Raw genomic sequence first — 27,529 nt, 5'->3', positions numbered from 1 at the left:
CACATACACACACACACACACACACACACAGCTTGTCTCACATACACACACACACACACACACAGCTTGTCTCACATACACACACACACACACACACACAGATTGTCTCACACACACACACACACACAGATTGTCTCACACACACACACACACACACAGCTTGTCTCACATACACACACACACACACAGATTGTCACACACACACACACACACACACACACACTCACACACACACACAGATTGTCACACACACACACACACACACATTGTCTCACATACACACACACAGATTGTCTCACATACATACATACACACACACACACACACAGATTGTCTCACACACACACATACACACACACAGATTGTCTCACATACATACATACACACACACACACAGATTGTCTCACACACACACACACACATACACACACACAGATTGTCTCACATACATACATACACACACACACACAGATTGTCTCACACACACACACACACACACACACAGATTGTCTCACATACACACACATGCACACACACAGATTGTCTCACACACACACACAGATTGTCTCACATACACACACACACATTGTCTCTCTCACACACACACATTGTCACACACACAGACACAAACACACACACACACACACACAATCGTCACACACACTCACACACAGTCTCTCACACACACACGCACACATTGTCTCACACACACACACGCATAGTCTCTCACACACACACACACACAGTCTCTCACACACACACACACACACATTGTCTCACATACACACACACACACACAGATTGTCTCACACACACACACACACACAGATTGTCTCACATACACACACACACACAGATTGTCTCACACACACACACACACACATACAGATTGTCTCACATACATACATACACACACACACAGATTGTCTCACACACACACACACACACACACAGATTGTCTCACATACACACACATACACACACACAGATTGTCTCACACACACACACACAGATTGTCTCACATACACACACACACCACACACACACAGATTGTCTCACATACACACACATGCACACACACAGATTGTCTCACACACACACACACACACACACAGATTGTCTCACATACACACACACACACACACACCACACACACACAGATTGTCTCACATACACACACACACACCACACACACACACACACACACACATAGATTGTCTCACATACACACACATTGTCTCTCTCACACACACACATTGTCACACACACACACACACACACACACACACAATCGTCACACATACACTCACACACAGTCTCTCACACACACACGCACACATTGTCTCACACACACACGCATAGTCTCTCTCACACACACACACACACACACACACACAGTCTCTCTCACACACACACATTGTCTCACACACACACAGTCTCACACACACACATACACGCACACAGACACAGACACACACACATACACGCACACAGACTCAGACACACACACACACATTGTCTCTCTCTCACACACACACACGTTGTCACACACACACACGCACAGATTGTCTCACATACACACACACACACACACATACACACACACAGATTGTCTCACATACATACACACACACACACACAGATTGTCTCACACACACACACACACACACACACACACATTGTCTCACATACACACACACACACACACACACACACACAGATTGTCTCACATACACACACACAACACACACACACACACACACACAGATTGTCTCACATACACACACACACATTGTCTCTCTCACACACACACACATTGTCACACATACACACACACACAATCGTCACACATACACTCACACACAGTCTCTCACACACACGCACACACATTGTCTCACACATACACACGCATAGTCTCTCACACACACACACACACATAGTCTCTCACACACACACACACACACACACACACACATAGTCTCTCACACACACACACACACACACACACACACATAGTCTCTCACACACACACACATATTGTCAGATCGTCACACACACACACACAGTCTCTCACACACACACATTGTCTCACACACCACAGTCTCACACACACACATACACGCTCACAGACACAGACACACACACACATACACGCACACAGACTCAGACACACACACCTACAAAGCTGGTTGAAGTGATTGTTACAGGGAACTGTTCAGGAATGTGGGTGTGAGTAACTTGAACAGACAAAAAAAAAGGTGTGGTAATAAATACAACTGCTGTTTCAAAAAGCCAGCATCGACACAATAGGCCAAACTGATTCCTTCTGTGTTGTACATGTTTACTTTACAGTTAACAGGATGTCTTATCCACTGGGAAGGTACAAACTGAGAAACTAAGCTTATCCTTGTCTTTAATCTACACACAATTACTGATACAATTATAGAATCCCTACAGTGCATTATAAGGCCATTCAGCCCATCAAGCCTGCACTGACAACAAACCCACCTAGCCTCTATCCCCATAACTCCACGTATTTCCCCTGCTAATCCCCCTCACAGTAAGAAGTCTCACAACATCAGGTTAAAATCCAACAGGTTTATTTGGTAGTAAACGCCACTAGCTTTCGGAATGCTGTTTCTTTGTCAGGTGAGTAGAGAGTTCGTACTATATTTACCCCAGTCCAACGCCGGCATCTCCACACCATGGTCCCCCTCACGCACATTCAAACATTGATCAAACATTCTAGCTTTCAGACTAAGAGTGTGGATTCATAACTGAAAGATCGAGGGTGAGCTTTGATAACACACTAACGCCCCACTCTCAATGGGCTGCACTTTGAGGTGGAGACCAGGTGGGAGATAGGAAACAGAGAGCTGCTCAGACCCTCCTCCTCCCCAGCGTCATCCAGGCAATCCCTCCCACGGCCTAACCTCAACGTTCAATTCAAAGCATTGCTTTGTATTGTCAGTAAAACACATACAGACGCAAATACTCCCAGCTAACAATTGGAATGAAATGCCAGATTAAACAGATGTTGCCACACCTCTGCTGTGCCTCTGACAAGGCCCCTGTGCTGAGCCAATCAGAGCTAAGAACATGGCTTGTCAAACATGTTGGTGACGAATTACAAACATAATCCTTCTCCGGTGACACATCCTGAAAGCACTCATTCAACCCGGATCCACGTCAGCACCAAACACTTCAAAATAAAACTCTTTTGTGGAGGAATGTTTTGAGTTTATGGACCGTTTGGGCCCTGATAATCGTTAATAAAGGTTCAGACGCTGCTCCGGCCTGTTCCCCTGCGTACTGACTGCCTTCTAATCATTCTCACCGTTCACACGAGTTCCTCCACGTTCTCTCCCTCCACCCCTCCCCGTACAATTCCTGCAAGTCACTACAGCCTCACCCAACTAACCAACTGTCAGATATCTCGACAGGAACTTCCTCTTTTTGATTTGATTTGATTTATTACTGTCACATCGCAGAATCACAGAACGCTACAGTGCAGAAGAGGCTGTTCGGCCCAGCAAGTCTGCAATGATGCATGACCTGCCCACCTACTTGCCACTTGCCAGCGTTTGGCCCGTAGCTTTGAATGTTGTGCCGTGCCCAGTGCTCACTTTTTAAAAGATGTGAGGCCTCCAGCACCCTCCCAGGCAGCTCATTCCAGACCGTCACCACTCTCTGGGTAAAAAAAAATCCTCAAATCCCCCCTAAACCTCCCACCCCTCACTTTTAACTGGTGTCCCCTGAGGGGAAAAGCTGATCCCGATCCGCCCTGTCCGTGCCCCTCATAATCCTGAGCACCTCAATCAGGTCGCCCTGTAGTTTTCTCTACTCCAATCCAAACCTACCCAATCTCTCTCCATAGTTTAAATGTTCCATCCCAGGCAGCATCCTGGTGAACCTCCTCTGCACCCCCTCCAGTGCAATCACATCCTTCCTATAATGCGGCGACCAGAACTGCACACGGTCCTCCAGCTGTGGCCTCACCAAAGTTCTACACAACTCCATCATGACCTCTCTGCTTTTGTAATCTATATCCCAATGAACAAAGGCGAATGTGCCATATTCCTTTCTCACCACCCCATTAACCTGCCTTTCCACTTTCAAGATCTATGGGCAAACACACCCTTTGTTCTTCAGAACTTCCCAACTAGACTTTAACCTGGTGTTGTGAGACTACTTAGGGAACTTCCCAATGTAAGACCTGTCATAGTAAACTTCCTTGTCAAAGTAATCCTTCCAAGGTGCATCACCTCACACTTTTCAGCGTTAAATTCCATCTGCCACTTATCTGCCCATCTCATCTATATCTTCCTGTAATACAAGACACTCAGCCTATTACACACTCAGCCTCAGTGTTAACCACCCACCCAATCTTTGTGTCGTCGGCAAACCTACTGATCCTGTCCCCACATTGTCATCCATGTCATTTATATAAACGATGAGCGATAGGGGGCCCAGCACGGATCCCCGTGGTACATCACTGGACACTGGCCTCCAGTCACTAACGCAGCCGTCTGTCACCACCCTCTGTCTCCAAACGCTAAGCCAATTATGAATCCACCTAGTCAGATCATCCTGTATCCCACGTCATTCCTTCTTAATCAGTCTCCATGTGGGACTTTGTCAAAGGCTCACTGAAATCCATATAAACTACATCAGCCACACTACCCTCATCCACACACTTGGTTACATGCTCAAAAACCAAATAACTTCCCTCTGACAAAACCATGCTGACTATCCCTGATCAAACCTTGCTTCTCCAAATGGAGATAGATTCTCTCCTTCAGAATCTTCATTTCCCAACCGCAGCTGTGAGACTCACTGGTCTGTAGTTCCCTGGCTTACCTCTACAACCTTTCTTAAATAGTGGGACCACATTAGCTGTTCCCCAAACCTCTGGCACCTCCCCGATGGCCAGAGAGGAATTAGAAATTTGGGTCACAGCCCCTGCAATTTCCTCCCTTGCCTCCTGCAACAACCTGAGACACAATTCATCCGGACCTGGAGATTTGTCCACTTTTAAAGCTCGTCAATATCTCCAATATCTTGTCACTCTGTTCACAGTGAAAAGTATCATTTCTTGTGCACCATACAAAGCATATCATTCATAGAGAAGGAAATGAGAGAGTGCAGAATGTAGTGTTACAGTCGTAGATGGGGTGTAGAGAAAGATCAACTTAATGCGAGGTAGGTCCATTCAAAAGTCTGACAGCAGCAGGGAAGAAGCTGTTCTTGAGTCGGTTGGTACATGACCTCAGACTTTTGCGTCTTTTTCCCAACGGAAGAAGGTGGAAGAGAGAATATCCGGGGCGTGGGGTGCTTAATTATACATCTATATGGGGCATCACATCAGAAACTGATTTGAAATCCACCTCTCCTTACCCCATCCCACACCTTGCATCATTTGCTAGCAGGATTGTGGACAATGGTCATTATTGAATGTATTTGGATTGGGCTATTTCCCCATCTGTTCACTGGATTAGCAATAGACATAGACATAGATTCCTACAGTGCAGAAACAGGACCTTCAGCCCATCGAGTCTGCACCGACCACAATCCCACCCAGGCCCTATCCCCATATCCCTACATATTATACCCACTAATCCCTCTAACCTATGCATCCTGGGACACTCAGGGGCAATTTTAGCGTGGTCAATCAACCTAACCTGCACATCTTTGGACTGTGGGAGGAAACCGGAGCACCCGGAGGAAACCCACGCAGACACGAAGAGAACGTGCAAACTCCACACAGACAGTGACCCAAGCCTGGAATTGCAGCAGCCCAGGCTCTGGAGACATGGGTTCAAATCCCACGACAGCAGCTAGTGAAATCTAAATTCAATCAATAAATCAGGAATTAAAAAATACTGGTCTCAGTAACGGTGACCATGAAATGGTGGCACTTGCTTAGCAGTAATCTATTTCCTGAAACTCAGCTAGGATTCCCCAGGAGAATTCAGTTCCTAATCTCATTACAGCTTCAGTGCAAGCACGGCCAATACAGCTGAACTCAAATGTAAGGTAAGACTTGCTGCGCTTGATGTCGAGGCAGTGCTTGGCATCAGGGGGAACCCCATCACCACCACCACCAACACCTCAGCTCCCCCACCCAACTAATTGGAGTCATTCCAGGCAGAAAGGAAGATGGTTGTGGTGATTGGAGGTTAATCATCTCAGCCCCAGGATATCACTGCAGGAGATCCTGAGGGCAGTGTCCTAGACCCTGCCATCTTCAGCTGCCCCATCAATAACCTTCCGTCTTAAGGTCAGAGGTGGGATGTTCACTGATGATCGCACAATGTTCAGCGCCATTTGCGACATCTCAGATACTGAAGCAGTTCACGTCCAAATGCAGCAAGACCTGGACAATACCCAGGCTTGGGCTGATAAATGGCAAGTAACATTTGTGCCACCCAAATGCCAGGCAACGACCATCACCAAAAAGTGAGAAACTAAGCATCGTTTTATTGCTCAACTCCCGCCCCCCATCAACATCACGGAAGGTACCACTGACCAAAATTTGACCTGGATTATTCATATAAATACTGAGCAACAAGAGTGGGTCAGAGACGAGAAATTCTGTAGTGAGTGACTCAACTCCTGACTCCCAAAGCCTGTCCACCATTTATGAGTGAGATGGAATATTGTCCACTTGCCAGGATGAGTACAACTCCAACACTCAAGAAGCTCGACACCATCCAGGATAAAGCACCCCGCCCTGATCGCTACTCCTTCCACAAACATTCAATCTCTGCACTGCCTTCACCCCCGCAGGGTCCAACTCCCTCCCTAACAGCACTGTGTGTACGCCTACACAAAATGGACCACAGCAGCTCAGGAAGGTAGCTCATCACCACCTTTTTAAGGGCAATTAGGGATGAGTAATAAATGTGGCAAGACACATCCTGTGACAGAATTTAAAAACAAAGCTCTTCCTGCGCCTACCAAGGCAATCCCACGATTCAAAAACATTGCAGACGTCAGATCATAAAGGCCAATTCAACTGATGGGAGGCCAGTGACCAGCATGGGGGCAATGGGCTGAATGGCTTTCTTCAGTTATTGGAGGCTCCGTGTTAGGATGGCAGATTTGTGAGAAATGCAGTCTCACTGACTGGGTCTCAGTGTGGAGACCATCGTACCATGGGTTAACCAAGCACAACCACCCACACCCAAATCCTTCTTCATTTCTTCCTCTGCTCCCCACATCCAGTCACTGCCTTTGGGGAATCGGCTCTGGGAAAATATCCCAAATCTCACCACTTATATTCAGTTCCAAGAGGGATACACACACTTCAAAAGCATAAGAATTTCCAATTGAATACAGGGGGAGCACTCCCTCAGTACTGACCCTCTGACAGTGCGGCACTCCCTCTGTACTGACCCTCTGACAGTGCGGCACTCCCTCTGTACTGACCCTCTGACAGTGCGGCACTCCCTCAGTACTGACCCTCTGACAGTGCGGCACTCCCTCTGTACTGACCCTCTGACAGTGCGGCACTCCCTCAGTACTGACCCTCTGACAGTGCGGCACTCCCTCAGCACTGACCCTCTGACAGTGCGGCACTCCCTCAGCACTGACCCTCTGACAGTGTGACACTCCCCCAGTACTGACCCTCTGACAGTGCGGCACTCCCTCAGCACTGACCCTCTGACAGTGCGGCACTCCCTCAGTACTGACCCTCTGACAGTGCGGCACTCCCTCAGCACTGACCCTCTGACAGTGCGGCACTCCCTCAGCACTGACCCTCTGACAGTGCGGCACTCCCTCAGCATTGACCCTCTGACAGTGCGGCACTCCCTCAGCATTGACCCTCTGACAGTGCGGCACTCCCTCAGCACTGACCCTCTGTCAGTGCGGCACTCCCTCAGCACTGACCCTCTGACAGTGCGGCACTCCCTCAGCACTGACCCTCTGACACTGCGGCACTCCCTCAGCACTGACCCTCTGACACTGCGGCACTCCCTCAGCACTGACCCTCTGACAGTGCGGCACTCCCTCAGCACTGACCCTCTGACACTGCGGCACTCCCTCAGCACTGACCCTCTGACACTGCGGCACTCCCTCAGCACTGACCCTCTGACACTGCGGCACTCCCTCAGCACTGACCCTCTGACACTGCGGCACTCCCTCAGCACTGACCCTCTGACAGTGCGGCACTCCCTCAGTACTGACCCTCTGATGCACTCCCCTGTTCTGCTCTGTGCATACTGTTCACTCACTCTTTCTCGCAGCTTCTTCTTTTCCAAGTTTGATGTACAGATAGCGAGGGCTCTCAGGGCAGAAGGGCAGCAGGATGATTTGGAGAATGGCTGGCAAGCCAGATAGGCCCAGAATGCAAGGCCACAATCGGTCATTACCCAGCAAGAAGTCCAAACCAAGCACCTATAGGAGAGAGAGAGTGAGACAGAGAAGAAAATAACTTGCATTTCTACAGCACCTTTCCGGGGTGTTTGTAAATCTTTCACAATCAGTCAATAAAGAACATAAACTGGCACAGTGGCACAGTGGTTAGCACTGCTGCCTCATAGTGCCAGAGACACGGGTTCGATTTTCGGCTTGGGTCACTGTCTGCGTGGAGTTTGCACGTTCTCCCTGTGTCTGCGTGGGTTTTCTCCGGGCGCTCTGGTTTCTGTCCAGACTCCAAGGTTAGAGTGCAATGGCCGCGTTAAATTCTCGCTCAGTGTACTCGAACTGCCACTCTGTATAGACTGACCTGCTCTAAAACCTGTCACTGTGTGTCTCGCCTGACCTTCCTGACTCAGGCCAGCTGAGATTCAGGCGGCAGGGTCCACGGCTCCAGCATGAAGAATAAAAGCAGTGGAGTGAGGGAGGACACACCCCATTTTTACAGCCGTGAAGGAGATAAGCTTAAACTTCCCATTAAAAAAAGTACAGGCCAGGGAGGAATCCAAAGCCAGAATCTCACCATCCTACCCACCATGGGAATCGGAGCGGGTGAGGAGCTTCCCATGGGAAGGTCCGTTGATCTTGGGCAGGATTTTTATGGTTTTGGGATGAGTGAGGCTGTAAAATCCTGCCCACAGTGTCTAAAATTAGTAGATGGAATCGGTGGGGGGGGTTGGAGGTTCACTCATGGACAGGAGTCTGGGGTGGGTGGTGAAGTTTGGGCTTGTTGGGGTTCAGTGGAGGTTAGACGTGCTGGTTAAATGGATTAGGCATGTTAGGTGTGTGGAGTTGCAAGGATAGGGTGGGGGAGAGGGCCTGGGTAAGATATCGGAGAGGAGCAGACTCGATGGGCTGAATGGCCCTTTCTGCACTGTGGGGATTCTATGATTCTCTGAAGCTGTCACTGATTGTCTCACCTCCCTATCTAACAACAGCTGACTGAACAAATTCCCACAAGGATAACTGGGACCCTCCCACGCTAACTGAGTTAGTGATACATCGTTCAGTGTACATCGGTTGGGTAAATTCACTGTGTCCTCACTCTTACCACTGTCCACACCCTACCCTTCACCAAAACCACCCAGAAGAAACCCCCAGTTCAAACACATCACAGGAAGTTAGCTCACAAAGATCAATTTAACTCAGGGGGCAAAGGGCACAGGTGTGTGAGGCTAAATATCTTCCTTCCGTGCTGTCAGATTCCATCATAGTTTAACAATTCCCAATCACCAAATGCTGCAGGAACCTCTAAATTAATCAATGGTTTAAGTGGGTCCACTATCACTTTCTCAAGGGTAACTCGGGGATGAATGCCAGCCTTAACAGTAATGTTCACATCATGAGAATAACTAAGGCAAAATAAATTGTAATGCCTCCTTTCTCACTGTGAGAAACTTCCCATCTGTGTGGACTGTGTGTTAGAATTGAGAGGGATGCTCTAACAGTCTTGATAAAAACAGAAAGAATTGGATAAACTCAGCAGGTTGGGCAGATGTGTGGAGAGAGAAACGGTTTGGATCTAAATGACCCTTCCACACAACACTTCCGTTTTTAGTTCAGATTTACAGAACCCACATCATTTTCCTTTCATTTTAAACAATCTTGATGATGATGTGGAGATGCTGGCTTTGAACTGGGTTAAACATGGTAAGGAGTCTCATTACACCAGGTTAAAATCCAACAGGTTTATTTGGAATCACGAATTTTCGGGTCGCTGCCCCTTCATCGGGCGAGTGGAGAGGTAGGTTTGCCAAACATGGCATTTATAAGTACAATGGCAAGATAATGATTGGAATAGAAGTCTTTTCAGCCAAGTTTTACATGCATGAGGATGGCCTCAACTGGGATCTTGGGTTCATGTCACACTGTGTGCAACCCTCACCGTTTGGCCTGGGTTTGCAGAATCTCACTAACTGTCCTGGTTTGAGACAATTTACACCTCTTTAATCTGTGATTCTCTCTCTCTACTCTCACATTGTCTGCACCTGTAAAGACTGAAAATATTGGCATCCCAGCCATTATCTTGCAATTGTGTCTTTGTCTAAATATGCCCGGTTTGTAAATCTACCTCTCCACTCACCTGATGAAGGGGCAGCGCTCCAAGAGTTTGTGATTCCAAATAGACCTGTTGGACTTTAACCTGGTGTTGTGAATCTTGATGGCAGTTGCTGCTCTTGTTCAAATCCCGTAGCGGGCACAAGGTTTATTACAATTTAGACGCACTCCTCCCCAAACCGTAAAATCAGGCCTGAGGTCAACAGCCTTTCCATGGTCCACCCCTCACCCACTCCAATTCTCATGGCGGATGGGCAGTAAAATTCCGGCCATAGAACCATAGAGATATACAGCACAGAAACAAACCCTTCAGCCCAACTTATCCATGCCAACCTAATCACTAGGGATGGGCAACAAATGCAGGCCAGCCAGCGATGCCCAAGTCCCATAATTGAATGGGACATGGGCATCGCCCATGTAACAAAGGTTTCCTTAACTGAACTATTCCAACTTGCCTGCAATTAGCCCATATCCCTCTAAACTTCCCTGTCTATGTACTTGTTCAAATCTATTGCAATTTACCTGGCTCAGGAGGATACCAACCACGATGGCTAATTGGTGCATGGTGCCCATTGCTCCCCGCAAACTGGTGGGTGAGACTTCCCCTATGTACATGGGCACCAGTCCTGTAGATATCCCTAGAAAGGGGTTGAAAGAAAGGTTGGTTGGTTTTACGTGAACGTTCAAACAACAATTCAAGTTTAAAGATCCTTTTAATGAAACTCATGCCAAGATCAGCACCAACGTGCTGACAGGATCCACGTGTCAACTCATTGCTATAACAGCAATGTTCGAACTGATTACATCTATAGATAGATAAGGAATGTTTAAGAGAAACATACACTTTCTCATAAAGCTTTCTCTCCCCTTTCTCCAGACCGCACAATGAGGTAAGTTTTCAATCTAATTGCCAAGGTGTAAACAGTTATTGTATCAGCCACCTTTATACAAACCCCCCCATTCCCTGGATTTATCTCGATTCAGATGGAAAGAAGTAAAAATTTGAGGTTTTTCTCTGGATGCTTTAGTTCCCTCCCATACTCCAAAGATGCACAGCTTAGGTGGGCTGGCTAAGTTACCCCCTAGTGTCCCAGGATGTGTGGGTTATGGGGTAAATATGTGGTGTTACAGGGGATAGGACTGAGGTAGGACACTCTGTCAAAGGGTTGGTGTAGACTTGATGGGCCAGATGGCCTTCTTCTGCACTGTAGGAATTCTATAATAGGAAGCAGAAGGTGAGAACATTTCCGCTTTTCCTTCCATCTCACCCTACACAGTCTTAGTTCATGCCTAATCTTTTCATCTTTATAAGTTAAAAACAAAATGTAACACCTCTGGAGTAAAGTGACACGTCCATTGGACACGCAGCAAGCTCTCCTCACACCCAACTGACATTGTGTGGAGATTTTGAGGAAACCTTCAAAGGTGATACGGAAATTGCCAGAGTTATTACTTGTCATGGAAGAAAAATGTGTTAATACTTTACCACAATAAATGCCGGTGATAGCTCGCCCTGCGATGATGAGGATGTGCGATGGGCCCATCTTGGCAATTCCCATCAAGAGGGCACCAACTATTGCAAAGATATTCACAACTAACATCGCCTTCAGTCTGCAAAGAGAATCAGGTTTTAAAGTTACTTCTTTCAATGTAATCCCATTCATATAACCTTCCACAAAGAGAATATTACTTGATAAGTGATGAAACTGGGTGTCCTCATTTGATTTTTGTTATTAGGGGAATGTGGGCCAAAGACCACATCTCCCTCCTTAACTGTGTTGTGGGTCAGTCCAGAGCATGTGGACTGCAACATTTCAAGAAGGCAACTCAAGGGCAGCTAGAGATAGGCAATAAATGGTGGCCAGCTCACAATCCATGTCCCCACGATTGAATTAAAAAATAGAAATGCAAGTTACCACGGAGGTTTGCCTGAAGCAAGGGTTTCTCATGGAACCATGCAGTATAGGAGGAGGCCATTTGGCCCATTCTGCCTTTGCTTAAAAAAGCTTTGAAAGAGCTATCCAATTAGTTCCCATCTCCCACTCTCCTCCCAAAAGCCTGCAAAGCTTTCCCATTGAATCTGCTCGTTGTCCTTTCGGACAGTGCATTCCAGATCATAACAAGTCAACGTGCAAACAAAAACATTCAAATTCTCCCCTGGTTTCCTTTAACTTTTATCTCAAATCTGTGTCTCCCATTGACCCTCTCACCAACAGAAACAGCATCTTCTTCCTCACACCATTAAAAAACCCTCATAATTTTGAACACCTTAAATCTTTCCTCAGAGAACAACCAAAGGTTAGTTAAGGCAAAACAATAAGACAAGTTGAACTAGAATTAGCAGCAAGTTGGTGCCAAGATTTGTATTTAAGGATCTACAGATTGTGGGAAGTAAGGGAGAGGCCACAGGAGAAAGTGCCAGAAAATCTCAGCAGGTCTGGCAACATTTATAAAGGGAGAAAAGAGCTGATGTTTTGAGTCCAGATGACCCTTTGTCAAAGCTCATCTGGACTCAAAACATCAGCTCTTTCCTCTTCTTCGACCTGCTGAAATTTTCCAGCATTTTCTCTTCTGGTTTCAGATTCCAGCATCCGCAGTAATTCCAGCATCCACAGGGGTGGCACGGTGGTTAGCACTGCTGCCTCACAGTGCCAGGGACCCGGGTTCGAATCGCGGCTTGGGTCACTGTCTGTGTGGAGTTTGCACATTCTCCCTGTGTCTGCGTGGGTTTCCTCCGGGTACTCCGGTTTCCTCCCACATTCTGAAAGATGTTCTGGTTAGGGTGCATTGACCCAAACAGGTGCCAAAACATGGCGACCAGGAGATTTTCACAGTAATTTAACTGCAGTGTTAATGTAAGCCTTACTTGTGACTGATAAATAAACTTTTAACTTCTAATTTGCTTTTATAAGGGAGGGACCATAATGCGCTCCTGGGAAGGAACGCCTCAACCTCAATGTCATGAGGATATTGAGAACAGGGAGAGGTGAGGAGAATTTATTTGGATCTTAGGAGGAATCGGAGGGAGGTTTTCAGATCAGTATTGCCAATCCTAATGTGAATACAACAGAGAAAGAAAGATTGACAGAGAAATGCTGGGAGTGTCCTCGGGTGCCTCCTGATCCTTGCTGGACCCCCAGAACTCCCTGAATGGGTTTTCCGCCAAGCTCATGTTGAGGTTACAATGGCAAATCAGTAGAATCCCTGAGGAAGTTCCCAGGAGGGGAGTTTGGTGAGGAGGGAGCAATCATCGGTTCTGTAACAAGCTCCTCTCCTTAAGCAGTGGGAGACGATATCAGATGTTACACCAGCTATCTAATATTAGTGCTGCCCAATTCTGTTGGGGCATTAATTGATCTCCACAATATCCCATTTTACACGTACTGTGCCCCGGTTCTCAGGTGGGCAGCAGCAATCGAAGGCTGTATCACTGCTGTTTTTAGTGATCACTGGCCTGGTGAAAAAGGTGGGAAACAAATGTTTCTAACATTCCACCTTTCCATCACCTGCTTCAAATTCCTCCTTCTTCTCCGCCAGCCTCAGATTCTTCACAGGGTAACGAAGGCAACGAGTGTTGGTTATTTAACCACAGAAGCATCTGACCTTTGACATGCTCACTATCCAGCAAGGAACCCTGGGAAAATACTTCACTCCTCCTTTGCCGGGATGGGCTGAGGCCAATTTGAAATATGTTACACGGATTTGAGCATTTCTGTGGAGTATTAGAACATAAGAACATAAGAAATAGGAGCAGGAGTAGGCCATCTAGCCCTTCATGGGTAATTTTGGAAAGGGGGTCAAAATTATAATTAGTTCAATCTGAGTGCTGTTCAGTTCAAAGTTGTCCCGATTTTCTTTTCTGCCTTCCTAGCTGAGCCCAGTGGCGATTGATCTAGTTCCGTACCTGCCCAACGTGTCGGCAAGATAACCAACAAAGAAGGAGGAAATCATCCCCCCAATGCAGAAGACCGAGACAGATAAAGTCCAGTAAATGGTGACGCTGTGATGTTTGACTCTTTTGGTTCCTTGCGTGAGATTCGCAGCCGTTGTCTCGTTCTGGGCGACATTGAGGACACGACTATAATGTTTCTCAATAATCTGGAGAGGATGAGAAAGCCACAATGACATCATTTTTCCCATTACACCTCCTCTAGAACACATTCTGCTTCTTTATTTGTCTTGTTACTATCTCTCTTTCCCTTGAACCATCATTCACCTCTCCTACTGCTCACCCTGTCACAGATCTTTCCTTTTGTCACTTCCCCCTCCTTCATTGGAAATATCAAGAGCTCTGACAAAGGACCGTCGGTACTCGAAACGTCAGCTTTTTTCTCTCACAGATGCTGCCAGACCTGCCGAGATTTTCCAGCATTTTCTCTCTTTTGGTTTCCCCTCCTTCATTCTTTGACTCTGCACCTGTTTAAAGCCCATTTCTCTCTACCCTTATCCACTTCTGATGGAAGATCATGAACTTGAAGCACTAAATCTGGGTGGGATTTTCTGTGTTCCCCTCTCCCTCCACCCTGCAGGATCTTCCAGTCCCATTGATGTCTGCAGCACTTTGCAAGGTTTGCCCAGCCCACCATTGAGGAACCCACTACAGGATGTCACCTTCACCGGGGCCAGACGATTCTGTCTGCAGGAAGGGTGAGAAAATCTCACTTATTAACTCTGCCCTGGGATATTGTCTGACCCACTGGTAACTGCCTGAATGATCTATTTATAATGTATCTGATTGAGCCACAGTACAGCACAGAATCTCCCTAATCATTGATCGGATCTTCGTATTTTCCGATCTACGTGGGATATTTTTACTATTCCCTGTCACAAAGTCATTCCTTACAGTTGATGCATCTTGTTTGGATTTGCGCCTTGCTCAATGCAACAACTTTCTCTGGCTTCTTTAGTAACAATTCCCAAATCCCCCAACTTCCAAAAACCGAGATAGGAAGTGGCGTTGGAAATACCATCACTTCTAAGTCGTCCTCCAAATCAAACGCACCATTCTAACCTGGGCATTTATTGCCAATTCCTTCAGTGTTGCTCAGTGAATACCCTGGAACTCCCTCACTAACAGAACAGTGAAATAATGCCAACCCCTCCCAACTGACCACTCCCCCACCCCTATCTCCTCACTCCTCCATCACCCCTCCACCCACCACACAAAAACTGCAATGACTCAGGAGGAAGATCCATCACCTTCTTAAGATAAGCACGGAATGGGAAATAATTGGTCATTTTACAAGCAAAGCCCACATATTGCACAATCTTGCTGAATTTGTATTTATATAGCACCTTTCTCCACCTCACCATCTGCAGGCAGTGAAATGTGTTTTGAATGCTGTAATGTAGGAAATGTAGCAGTTAATTTGTGTACAGCAAGCTCCCATAAACAGGAATGACTATCATAGAATCCCTACAATACAGAAGGGGGCCATTTGGCCCATCGACTCTGTACTAACCACAATCCCATCCAGGCCCTATTCTCATAACCCCATACATTTACCCTGCTAATCCACTGACACTTGGGTCAATTTAGTGTGGCCAATCCACCTAATCTGCACATCCTTGGACTGTGGGAGGGAACTGGAGCACCAGGAAGAAACCCACACAGACATGGGGAGAATGCGCAAACTCCTCACAGCCAGTGACTGAGGCCAGAATTGAACTCAGGTCCCTAGTGCTGTGAGGCAGCAGTGCTAGCCCCTGTGTTACCGTGCCGCAAGAGACAATCTATTTCCTTGGGTTCTGTTTTTGGTTGAGCGACAAGTATTGATCCAGGACATTGTGGAGAACTCCCCTGCTCCTCTTCCAAATGGTGCCGCTCTGTATTGGGTGGATACGTTTCAGTAATTCTCCTGAGTGTCTCACAGTTTCACCCTCAGGTCTTTCAGCCTCAGTAAGAAGGTATTCTTTCTTCCTGTGCGGTGTAATTTACACATTATGAATAGCCTCAATAATAAGGTTATTCATGGCTGCTCTGTTTTCTTAACCTTGCCTCTTGCCTGAGGTGTGGTGATCCTCAGGTTAAAATCAGCACCACTCAGCCCTCCCCCTCAAAGGGTGGAGTGGAGTATGATCTTCTGGGATTACGGTGACGTTACACTTTACCTTTTCAATTTACACAATCTAACGAGGTGCATTCTCCTTTGGATGAATGGGCGTGCCAGATGTCAATGTAAACTATGTGATTGCTCAATCTAATTCAAGCTAGTTTGGCCCAAGCAATTAAATGCAACTCATTAGTACCGACAGCCCTTGTATGAATCAGCGGGTGATTAAAGGAATTGTTGAGAGAATGAAATGTCTTTCAGTAATTCTCTGTCCACAGAACGGCAATAACCAGTGGAACATGCAATACTACAGAAGGCTGAGTGACATCTTAAAAATTATACTTTCCAGTCAGAAAAATCCCTGAAAGAAAGCCATCAGCCACTTACATCAGCCATCTTCCCAAACTCGAAAGCTGAGGGAGGGAATCATAGAATCCTACAGTGTAAAAGGAGGTCATTTGGCCCATTGAGTCTGCACCAACTGCATTCCCATCCAGTCCCTATTCCCATAGCCCCATGTATCTACCCTGCTAACCTCCCAATACTAAGAGACAATTCAACATGGCCAACATATCATTGGACCGAGGGAGGAAACCGGAGCACCCGGAGGAAACCCACACAGACACGGAGAGAATGTGCAAACTCCGCACAGACAGTGACCTGAGGCTGGAATTGGCCCCAGGACCCTGGCGCTGCGAGGCAGCAGTGCTAACCACTGTGTCACTGGAGTGGGGGAATGGGGGTTTTAGAGAGTGGATTCAGGAAGCGGAGACTGAGGGATCAGGAGGTTGACGGGAGGAATGTGGAGAAAGAGATGCCTGAGAAGGTTAATGAGAAATTAGGGGGGTGTGGGGGTGGTTGTTGGTGGTGGTGCTGGGGTTGGGGGAGCGGGGGGTGCTCAGAGGCAGAAGCGGGAGACTGGGAGCTTAAAGACCGAGTGTGTATTTGGGTATTTGGGAGCATGAGGCCCAATGATCAAGAATCATGAGGAGCTGGGTGGCCTTGACGAGATTGGGAAGTGTGCCTAGGTCAGAGGTGTGTGAACATGCCATCTGAGTGAGATACAGCACCATAATTGTTCACACACTGGCGGCTGCATTGGCTAAATCCTTCACTACAAAACCAACAAATGCCTCATTTAATAGCCAGCTGAACCTATCACTGTTTTTTTAAAACCCACGGATGTCAGTGTTTATCTTAAACTCTCTCAGCAGCTGGTACGCCCATATCATAGAATCAGAGAACCATAGAATCCTATAATGCAGAACAAGGCCATTGGCCCATCTAGTCTGTGCTGCCAACTGTCCCACCCAGGTCCTATCACCATAAACCCATGTATTTACCCTGCTAATTAATTGCCTGACACGAAGGGGCAATTAAGCATGGCCAATCTACTTAACCCTCACATCATTGGCATGTGCATCCACAGTTTGGAATCCACACTTTCAAAGAGATATAGGGCAGGATTTTACAGCCTCGCTTGTCCCGAAACTGTAAACACCCACCTGAGATCAACAGACCTTCCCATGGCCCAGCCCTCATCCACTTCGATTCCCGTAGCGGACAGGATGGTCAAATTCTGACCATACAGTTTATGGAGAGAGAGCTCAGAGGAAAAAATGGAAGGCTTTTGAGGAATGTTTAAGAATTCTTGGATTACATTTTTAAAGAAGAGAAGGCTGATTTTTGATTAAGTTTATAAACTGATATGTTGCATTACTACCTCTAAGCCAGAAAAGTTCTTTATTCACAGTTACAGTATTTTGTGTGATCATCAGTACAAATCTTTCCCTAGACTTGATCTTTCTCTACACCCTAGCTGTGACTGTAACACTACATTCTGCACTCTCTCCTTTCCTTCTCTATGAACAGTATGCTTTGTCTGTACAGCACACAAGAAACAGTACTTTTCACTGTATACTAATACATGTGACAATAATAAATCAAATCAAATCAAACTTCAGAAATTTGGTTCATGAATTGACAGTCACAATTTTTGTTTCACATTGGACTTTTGATAATTGCTTTGTCTGATGTTGATGTGAATGTTGAAAAGTTAATGACTTTGACTTGTCAGTGTGATTTCCATTGTCTGATGCTGTTGTTGCTGTTGATGTTTTTAATGCTGTACCTCTGTGTTTTACACTGTGTGGCCACAAAGACAAACAAATGTTCCAGTCAGAGATTTGTGGATGTTTCAAGAATTAAGGGATACGGGGATAAAGTGGGATGTGGAATCAGGTTAAAGATGAACTTGTTAAATGGTGGAGCAGACTCATAGAACATAGAACATTACAGCGCAGAACAGGCCCTTCGGCCCACGATGTTGCGCCGACCAGTTAAAAAACAATGACCCTCTAACCTAAACCAATCCCTTTTCGTCCATAAACCTACCCACGGATCTCTTAAACGCCCCCAAACTAGGCGCATTTACAACCGCAGCAGGCAGGGCATTCCAATCCCTCACCACCCTCTGGGTAAAGAACCTACCCCTGACATCCGTCCTATAACTACCCCCCCTTAATTTAAAGCCATGCCCCCTCGTGCTAGCTTTCTCCTCGGAGGGATATTGCCATTTAAACTGCTTCTGCTTTTCTTTTCTCCTTTTTCCCCATGGCCTCTTCATGGATCTGGTTAATTTGATGAATCACTGGGTGATACAGCTCAGCAGAAACCATTGGACCCATCAGGATGGCTCAAGCCAACACCTGCTGTTGTACTGAGGGAGTGATGCAGTGTCAGAGGTGCAGATTTTCAGGTGAAATATTAAACAGAAAGCTCCCCTCTGACCTCACAGTGACCCTGTCGGATCCTACGACACTGCCCGAAGAAGAACAGGGAATGTCCCCAAACTGGCAACAACCCAATTTTAACATTCTCAACCTTTTTTGCAAATCCCTCTTTGGTCTCACTTCTCCCCAACTCTGTAATCCTCAACAAACCTCCCAGATCTAATAAAAGCAAAATACTGCGGAAATCTGGAATAATAACAGAAGATGCTGAATAAATGCAGCAAGTCTGGCAACGTCTGTGGAGAAGGAAGCATACTTAACATTTCAAGTCTATATGACCCTTCCACAGAACAGAGTCACTGTACTCTTCCAATTCTGGCATCTACATTCCTGATTTTAGCCTCTAAACAACTGGTTACCGTGTCTTCAGTTGCCTGGACTCTAAGCTCTGGAATTACTTTCCAAAATCTCTTAACCTCTCTGCCTTTTCAGCTTTAACACTCCTAAACACATACCAGAGTGGTCAAACATTTGGTCATCTGTCCTAATATCTTTGTAGGTGGCTCATTCTCAGATGTTGCTTGATAATGCTCCTCTGAAGCAACTCGGATCGTTTTACTGTGTTAAGGATGCTATGTGAATGAAAGTTGTTGTTGTTCATGCCCTGGCCAATGTTTAATCCCTCAACAAAAGTCTGTAAAAAGACCAGGTTTCCTGGTCATTATCTCACTGTTGCTTGTGGGATCTTGCTGTGTGTAAATTGGCTGCTACAATTTCTCCGTTACAACAGGCATGGCATCACATTGGCTGTAAAGTGTTTTGGGAGATTTTGAGGTTATTGAAGTGCTACAGAAATGCAAGACTTTGTTTTTGTAAACCAACTGGTCCGTGGAGACAGGGTGAGACAGTCACTAACTACAGTGGGTTTAGGGGACAGTCTCACCTCCTGGGGCGCATTAATCACTCCAAGTCCATAGCCAAACTGTAGTGAGCCGAGCACTGCGGTGAAGACAACAAAGAGGAGCAGTCCCGTTAGTTCCTGAAAGAAGATAACAGAAGACCACAAATTAGACCAGTCTGTTCTTGAGAATCTGCGACCAACGCAATGATCACTGAAAAGCCTTGGACAGGAGGCTGGTGAGGAGGGAAGGTGTGAGGAGTCAAATTGGGAAAGGAGGTAAGGAATGAATGAGGAGAGGGATTGGGAGGTGAGGAATGAGGGGAGGGCTTGGGAGATGAGGGAATGAATGAGAGTAGGGATTGGGAGATGAGCGGAGGAGTTGGGAGGTGAGGAATGAAAAGGGGGATAGGGAAGTGAGGGGAGGATTTGAGACATGTGGAATGAGGGGAAGGATTGGGAGGTGAGGGAAGGGATTGGGAGAGGGAGTGAGGAATAAGGGGACGGAATGGTGGGGGGAGAGACAATGAATGAGATGCAGAACAGGGAGAAAATGGGAAGAGGACAGGAGAGAGGGAAACTGGGGCGAGGGACTGGAGGACAGTGGAATGGGGAGGAGCTTGTGAGGGAAAGGGAAGGGGTGAGGGTTAAGAGTGGGTGGGCAAAGTCATTTAGGGAATAGGATGTAGATGGAGAAACTCTCTTCAATTGAAATCCGCCTGATGTTCTGACATCACCATGAATAGATATGCAATCTCACCAGCAAATCTCTCAAACTCCAACATGTGGTACAGTATCAGCTCAAAAACTCAGTCATGTAATTCAAGCTCACCCCTTGGCACTCCACTGAGGGGGGCTGAACTACTTTGAGCTAGGCATTACCGTTCCAATGTCCCAATAAACATTCCCCCATCAACCAATACAGAGTTAACTGGTTCTGCCCTTCAAGACCATGTATGGGATCTTGCCATGTGCTTTATTTCACAATGTCACAACAAACCTAAGCGCTACTGATAAACATTATTGTGTGAACAGTGCTATATAAATGCAAGTTGTTGTTGTAGAGAGACAATAGCAATGTATCAGTTAAGGTTTCTCCCAATTACCAGGTGAGGAAGGTTGGTGGGGGGGGGGGGGGGGGGGGGGTGGTGGGTGGGGGATGTGAGGAAAATCTTTACCCAGAGGATGGTGACAGTCTGGAATGCGCTGGCTGGGAGTGTGGGGGAAGTGGGATGCCCCACATCCTTTAAGAAGTATCTAGATGAGCACTTGGCACATCAGAACATTCAGGGCAATGGGCCAAGTGTTGGCAGCTGTGCTTAGGTGGGAATTCAGGTGGTTCTGACATGTTGGTGTGGATTCAATGGGCTGAAGGGCCTTTTCTGAAGTACGTGATTCTGAGATTCTGTTAATTCTTCACCCTGAACAATCTGCTAAAGTGGCCTCTACTGATAACACAGTGGGTTAAGCAGTAAGTTAAATAATTTGCCAATGAATTAAATATTTGATTACAGGAGGAGGGATGGCCATCTATGTTGACAAAATCCACCCAAATATTCATTTAAATATTTAAGAAGCATGTGTCATCAGCCAGGCAACAGTGTTCAACACTGAGAAAGGTTCACCTCTAGAGTCTCACTCTAACTAACAGTGTCTAAACTGTGCCATTCCATAGAAGTTTCAAGATTTTAAATTTGACAGAATCTCAGGCAACACTTCATTACCTCTGAGCCAGGGGAGATATGATGTGGGGATGCCAGCGTTGGACTGGGGTAAACACAGTAAGAAGTCTCACAACACCAGGTTAAAGTACAACAGCTTTGGACAAGCTTTCGGAGTCTCAGGCTCCTTCATCAGGTAAGTGAGGACTTGTGTTCACAAACAGGGCATATAAAGACACAAACTCAGTTCACAAGATACTAGTTGGAATGTGAGTTTGACAGGTAATCAAGTCTTAAAGGTACAGACAGTGTGAGTGGAGAGAGGGTTACGCACAGGTTAAAGAGATGTGTATTGTCTCCAGCCAGGACAGTTAGTGAGATGTTGCAAACCCAGGCAAGTCGTGGGGGTTACAGATAGTGTGACATGAACCCAAAATCCCGGTTGAGGCCATCCTCATGTGTGCGGAACTTGGCTATCTGTTTCTGCTCAGCGGCTCTGCATTGTCGTGTGTTGTGAAGGCCGCCTTGGAGAACGCTTACCCAAAGATCAGAGGCCGAATGCCCGTGACCGCTGAAGTGTTTGCCGACAGGAAGAGAACGCTCCTGCCTGGTGATTGTCGAGCAGAGTTCATTCATCCTTTGTTGTAGCATCTGCATGGTCTGCCCAATGTACCATGCCTCGGGAAATAGTCAAATCTCCCACCAGCACTGCCCCTGGCCAACCACTGCTCACAGACCCATGCTGGGTCTGTAGTGACAATGTAACTCAGTCAAATTAACCCTCTCTACTCCATTGCCCACCAATACCATCCATCTGGATAAAGGATCAGAGGGCAGGCAACACCAATCAAGGAACATGGTCATCTATAAATACTCTCGCACTCCGGGGACCCTTGAGAAATTTGATTTGATTTATTTTTGTCACATATATTAACTTACAGTGAAAAGTGTTGTTTCTTGCAAGCTATACAGACAAAGCATACCATTCATAGAAAAGGAAACGAATGTAGTGTTACAGTCATAGCCAAGGTGTCGAGAAAGATCAACTTAATACGAGGTAGATCCATTCAAAAGTCTGACAGCAACAGGGAAGAAGTTGTTTCTGAGTTGGTTGGGATGTGATCTCAGACTTTTGTTTCTTTTTTCCCAATAGAAGAACATAGAACATTCCAGCGCAGTACAGGCCCTTCGGCCCTCGATGTTGCGCCGACAAGTGGAACCAATCTAATGACCCTCTAACCTAAACTATTCCAATGTTATCCATATGCCTATCCACTGACCATTTGAACGCCCTTAAAGTTGGCGAGTCCACAACTGCTGCAGGCAGGGCATTCCACGCCCTTACTACCCTCTGAGTAAAGAATCTACCTCTGACATCCATCCTATAATTACCACCCCTTAATTTAAAGCTATGTCCCCTCGTGTTAGCCCTCACCATCCGAGGAAAAAGGGTCTCACTGTCCACCCTATCTAACCCTCTGATCATCTTGTATGCCTCAATTAGGTCACCTTGTAACCTTCTTCTCTGTAACGAAAATAACCTCAAGTCCCTCAGCCTTTCCTCATAAGACCTTCCCATCATACCAGGCAACATCCTGGTAAACCTCCTCTGCACCCTTTCCAATGCCTCCACATTTTTCTTATAATGCAGCGACTAGAACTGTATGCAATACTCCAAGTGCGGCCGCACCAGAGTTTTGTACAGTTGTAACATGACCTCACGGCTCTGAAATTCAATCCCTCTACCAATAAAAGCTAACACACTGTACGCTTTCTTAATAACCTTAAGGTTGTTAAGGTAAGGAGGTGGAAGAGAGAATGTCTGGGGTGCATAGGGTCCTTAATTATGCTGGCTGCTTTTCCAAGGCAGTGGGGAATGTAGACAGAATCAATGGGTGGGAGGCTGGTTTGATGGCCTGGGCTTTGTTCATGACCCTTTGTAGTTTATTGCAAGAGCAGGAGCCATACCAAGCTATGATACAACCAGAAAGAATGTTTTCTATGGTGCATCGGTAGAAGTTGGTGAGAGTCATAGTTGACATGCCAAATTTCCCTAGCCTTCTGAGGAAGTCGAGGTGTTGGTGGGCTTTCTTATCTATAATGTCAGCAGGGAGGGACCAGGATAGGTTGTTGGTGATCTGGTCACCTAAAAGCTTGAAGTTCGCGACCATTTCTACATCATCCCCATAGCTGCCGATAAGGCATGCCCTCCACTATGTTTCCTGAAGTTGGTGATTACCTCCTTCATTTTGTTGACATTGAGGAAGTTCACCAGATTCTCTCTTTCCTGTACTCCGTCTCTTCATTGTTTGAGATCCGATTCAAAAGGATGGTGTAGTCAGCAAATTTGAAAATTGAGTTGGAGAGGAATTAGGCCGTACAGATACAAAAATAAAGACACGCTCCCCAAGGACCCCCTGTAAACACTGAGATACTCCAAGGACCCCCTGTCAACACCGAGACTCCCCGAGGACCCCCTGTAAACACCGAGACTCCCCAAGGACCCCCTGTAAACACCGAGACTCCCCGAGGACCCCCTGTAAACACCGAGACTCCCCAAGGACCCCCTGTAAACACTGAGATACCCCGAGGACCCCCTGTCAACACCGAGACTCCCCGAGGACCCCCTGTAAACACTGAGACTCCCCGAGGACCCCCTGTAAACACCGAGACTCCCCGAGGACCCCCTGTAAACACTGAGACTCCCCGAGGACCCCCTGTAAACACCGAGTCTCCCCAAGGACCCCCTGTAAACACTGAGACTCCCCGAGGACCCCCTGTAAACACTGAGTCTCCCCAAGGACCCCCTGTAAACACCGAGACTCCCCGAGGACCCCCTGTAAACACCGAGACTCCCTGAGGACCCCCTGTAAACACTGAGATACCCCGAGGACCCCCTGTAAACACTGAGACTCCCCGAGGACCCCCTGTAAACACTGAGATACCCCGAGGACCCCCTGTAAACACTGAGATATCCCGAGGACCCCCTGTAAACACTGAGATATCCCGAGGACCCCCTGTAAACACTGAGATACCCCGAGGACCCCCTGTAAACACTGAGATACCCCGAGGACCCCCTGTAAACACTGAGATACCCCGAGGACCCCCTGTAAACACTGAGACTACCCGAGGACCCCCTGTAAACACTGAGATACCCCGAGGACCCCCTGTAAACACTGAGATACCCCGAGGACCCCCTGTAAACACTGAGACTCCCCGAGGACCCCCTGTAAACACTGAGACTCCCCGAGGACCCCCTGTAAACACTGAGACTCCCCGAGGACCCCCTGTAAACACTGAGACTCCCCGAGGACCCCCTGTAAACACTGAGACTCCCCGAGGACCCCCTGTAAACACTGAGACTCCCCGAGGACCCCCTGTAAACACTGAGACTACCCGAGGACCCCCTGTAAACACTGAGATACCCCGAGGACCCCCTGTAAACACTGAGATATCCCGAGGACCCCCTGTAAACACTGAGATATCCCGAGGACCCCCTGTAAACACTGAGATATCCCGAGGACCCCCTGTAAACACTGAGATACCCCGAGGACCCCGTGTAAACACTGAGATACCCCGAGGACCCCCTGTAAACACTGAGACTACCCGAGGACCCCCTGTAAACACTGAGATACCCCGAGGACCCCCTGTAAACACTGAGATACCCCGAGGACCCCCTGTAAACACTGAGATACCCCGAGGACCCCCTGTAAACACTGAGACTACCCGAGGACCCCCTGTAAACACTGAGATACCCCGAGGACCCCCTGTAAACACTGAGATATCCCGAGGACCCCCTGTAAACACTGAGATACCCCGAGGACCCCCTGTAAACACTGAGATACCCCGAGGACCCCCTGTAAACACTGAGATACCCCGAGGACCCCCTGTAAACACTGAGACTCCCCAAGGACCCCCTCTAAACACTGACACCCTCCCTGAGGACCCCCTGAAATCACTGACACACTCCTGGAGATATTCTGTAAGTGCTGACACACTCCCTGGGGATAATCTATCAATACTAACACACTGAGGGGGATTCTGTATAATGTCCAGCGAGATGTTAATATTTACTGGTCATTTCAGTAAATTGGTCAATATTTATATTCCTGATGCAAGGGTGTCTAAAACATGCGTCATCACAGAAACCATTCCGAGTCTCCACTGATAAATGTCAAAATGTAGGAAGGATTTCGTTGGGATGGGAGTCAGTGAGAGTCTGGGCTGAGAGTCTCCACATGAAACAGCGAGAAACTCACATGGATTCACCGATGCCTTCCCTCTGTATAAACCTCCCCGTTGCAGTTTGTGTTTAACCGGTCTTTCCTGTGTTTTTTCTCGGGAAGATCACACCTTTATCACTCACAATCACTCTGCCCTGAATCAGAACGACGCGGATGGTAACCCCATAGTGGAGCTTTGAGCCAGGCTGTCTGGAGTGCAGTGCTGAGGGAGTGCCGCACTGGTGGAGGTGCCCACTTTGGGCATCAGATACTAGACTGAGGAGCAGTCGGACCTTCTGGATGGATTTATAAAACCTCCGCTAATATTTCTCCATTTATCGGAAGCTTGCTGTCTTTGGCTGCTGCGCTTCCTACAATACAACACCTCAAAGAAGCACTGCTACCTGTCAGGCGCTACAGAAATTCCGGGCTTTATTCCACTTTTGGGGGGGTCTCTGAGGTGGTCCAGCAGCCAGGGCTGGGTTATTAGGGAGGCTGGAGGTGAGGCAGAGCTTGGAATGTAACTGACACCTGCTCAGTTCCAAAGATTCGTGTGAAATTGAGTAAGTTCCCCACATGTTACCAGGAGCCTGGTTACAGCAGAGGAGCAGCAGTGCCCTGAGACCCCCCCACTGACAGACTCTCACACTCACTCTTACCTTCCCCGGTCTCCTGTCCTCTCTGAGCTTCCCCATCTCCGGTGCTGAGGAATCCCGAATGGTGAAAGTGCCCAGAGGCTATACTGACACTGTCACCTGGATCCTCCCTTTTCACTGACGTGGGTTGTACAGAAGTTCCGCCCCAATATCTAACAAATTCTTATCGAGCCAAAGATGTAATTACCTCGATTTAATCGGATTGGGAGAGAATCGATTCCTGTCTTGCCTGGACATGAATACTATTGTCCGAATTCTATGAATGTGGGAGAGTATTAATTGTCTGTTTTGTCAGAATGTGAGTGTGGGCCAATTATTTGTGTGTTAAGTATATGTGTGTTAGTGAATCAGTTCATGTATGTTAAAGTTTGTTTTATTAGTGTCGCAATTCATCTTACATTAACACTGCAATGAAGTTACTGTGAAAATCCCCCGGTCGCCACACACTGGCGCCTGTGCAGATACACTAAGGGAAAATGTAGCATGGCCAATACACCCTAACCAGCATGTCTTTCAGACTGTGGGAGGAAACCTGAGCACCCAGAGGAAACCCATGAAGATATGGGGAGAATGTGCAGACTCGACACAGATAGTGACCCCAAGCTGGGAATTGAACCCGGGTCCCTGGCGATGAGGCAGCAGTGCAGTGTATCAGTGCTTGTGTGTGTCCGTGTGTGTGTGTGTGTCTGAGTGAGAGCTGTAGGAGAAAAATTGTGTTACAGCCGGGTGTGAGCCCTGTGTCGATGTGTGAAAAAGGTAAACGAGTCTGCATGTGTATGTGTCTGCGAATGTCTGTGAGCTGGGGGAGATTGAGAAAGTGCATATCT

The 27,529-nt window shown here is 47.2% G+C and overlaps 1 protein-coding gene across 1 annotated transcript in view; it reads right to left on the bottom strand.

Moving 5' to 3' along the window:
- The window catches only part of LOC145341170 (solute carrier family 2, facilitated glucose transporter member 2-like), a 39,380-nt gene extending 12,573 nt beyond the window's left edge, over positions 1–26,807 (bottom strand). The window contains exons 1-6 of the mRNA XM_080186090.1: positions 26,706–26,807; positions 20,208–20,303; positions 14,384–14,577; positions 11,966–12,090; positions 11,002–11,117; positions 8,238–8,400 (exon numbers count right to left, since the gene is read on the bottom strand). Of these exons, the coding sequence (XP_080042216.1) occupies positions 8,238–8,400; positions 11,002–11,117; positions 11,966–12,090; positions 14,384–14,577; positions 20,208–20,303; positions 26,706–26,741 (730 nt within the window). The 5' untranslated portion in view covers positions 26,742–26,807. The remainder of the gene's footprint in view (positions 1–8,237; positions 8,401–11,001; positions 11,118–11,965; positions 12,091–14,383; positions 14,578–20,207; positions 20,304–26,705) is intronic.
- Positions 26,808–27,529: the final 722 nt, after the last annotated feature.

The sequence above is a fragment of the Carcharhinus amblyrhynchos genome, chromosome 3 (assembly GCF_965287045.1).
Source record: "Carcharhinus amblyrhynchos chromosome 3, sCarAmb.v2.hapA, whole genome shotgun sequence".
In the NCBI taxonomy this organism is placed as follows: domain Eukaryota; kingdom Metazoa; phylum Chordata; class Chondrichthyes; order Carcharhiniformes; family Carcharhinidae; genus Carcharhinus; species Carcharhinus amblyrhynchos.
The sequence above is the reverse complement of the archived record's forward strand: the minus strand, read 5'-3'. Positions and strand labels throughout refer to the sequence as shown.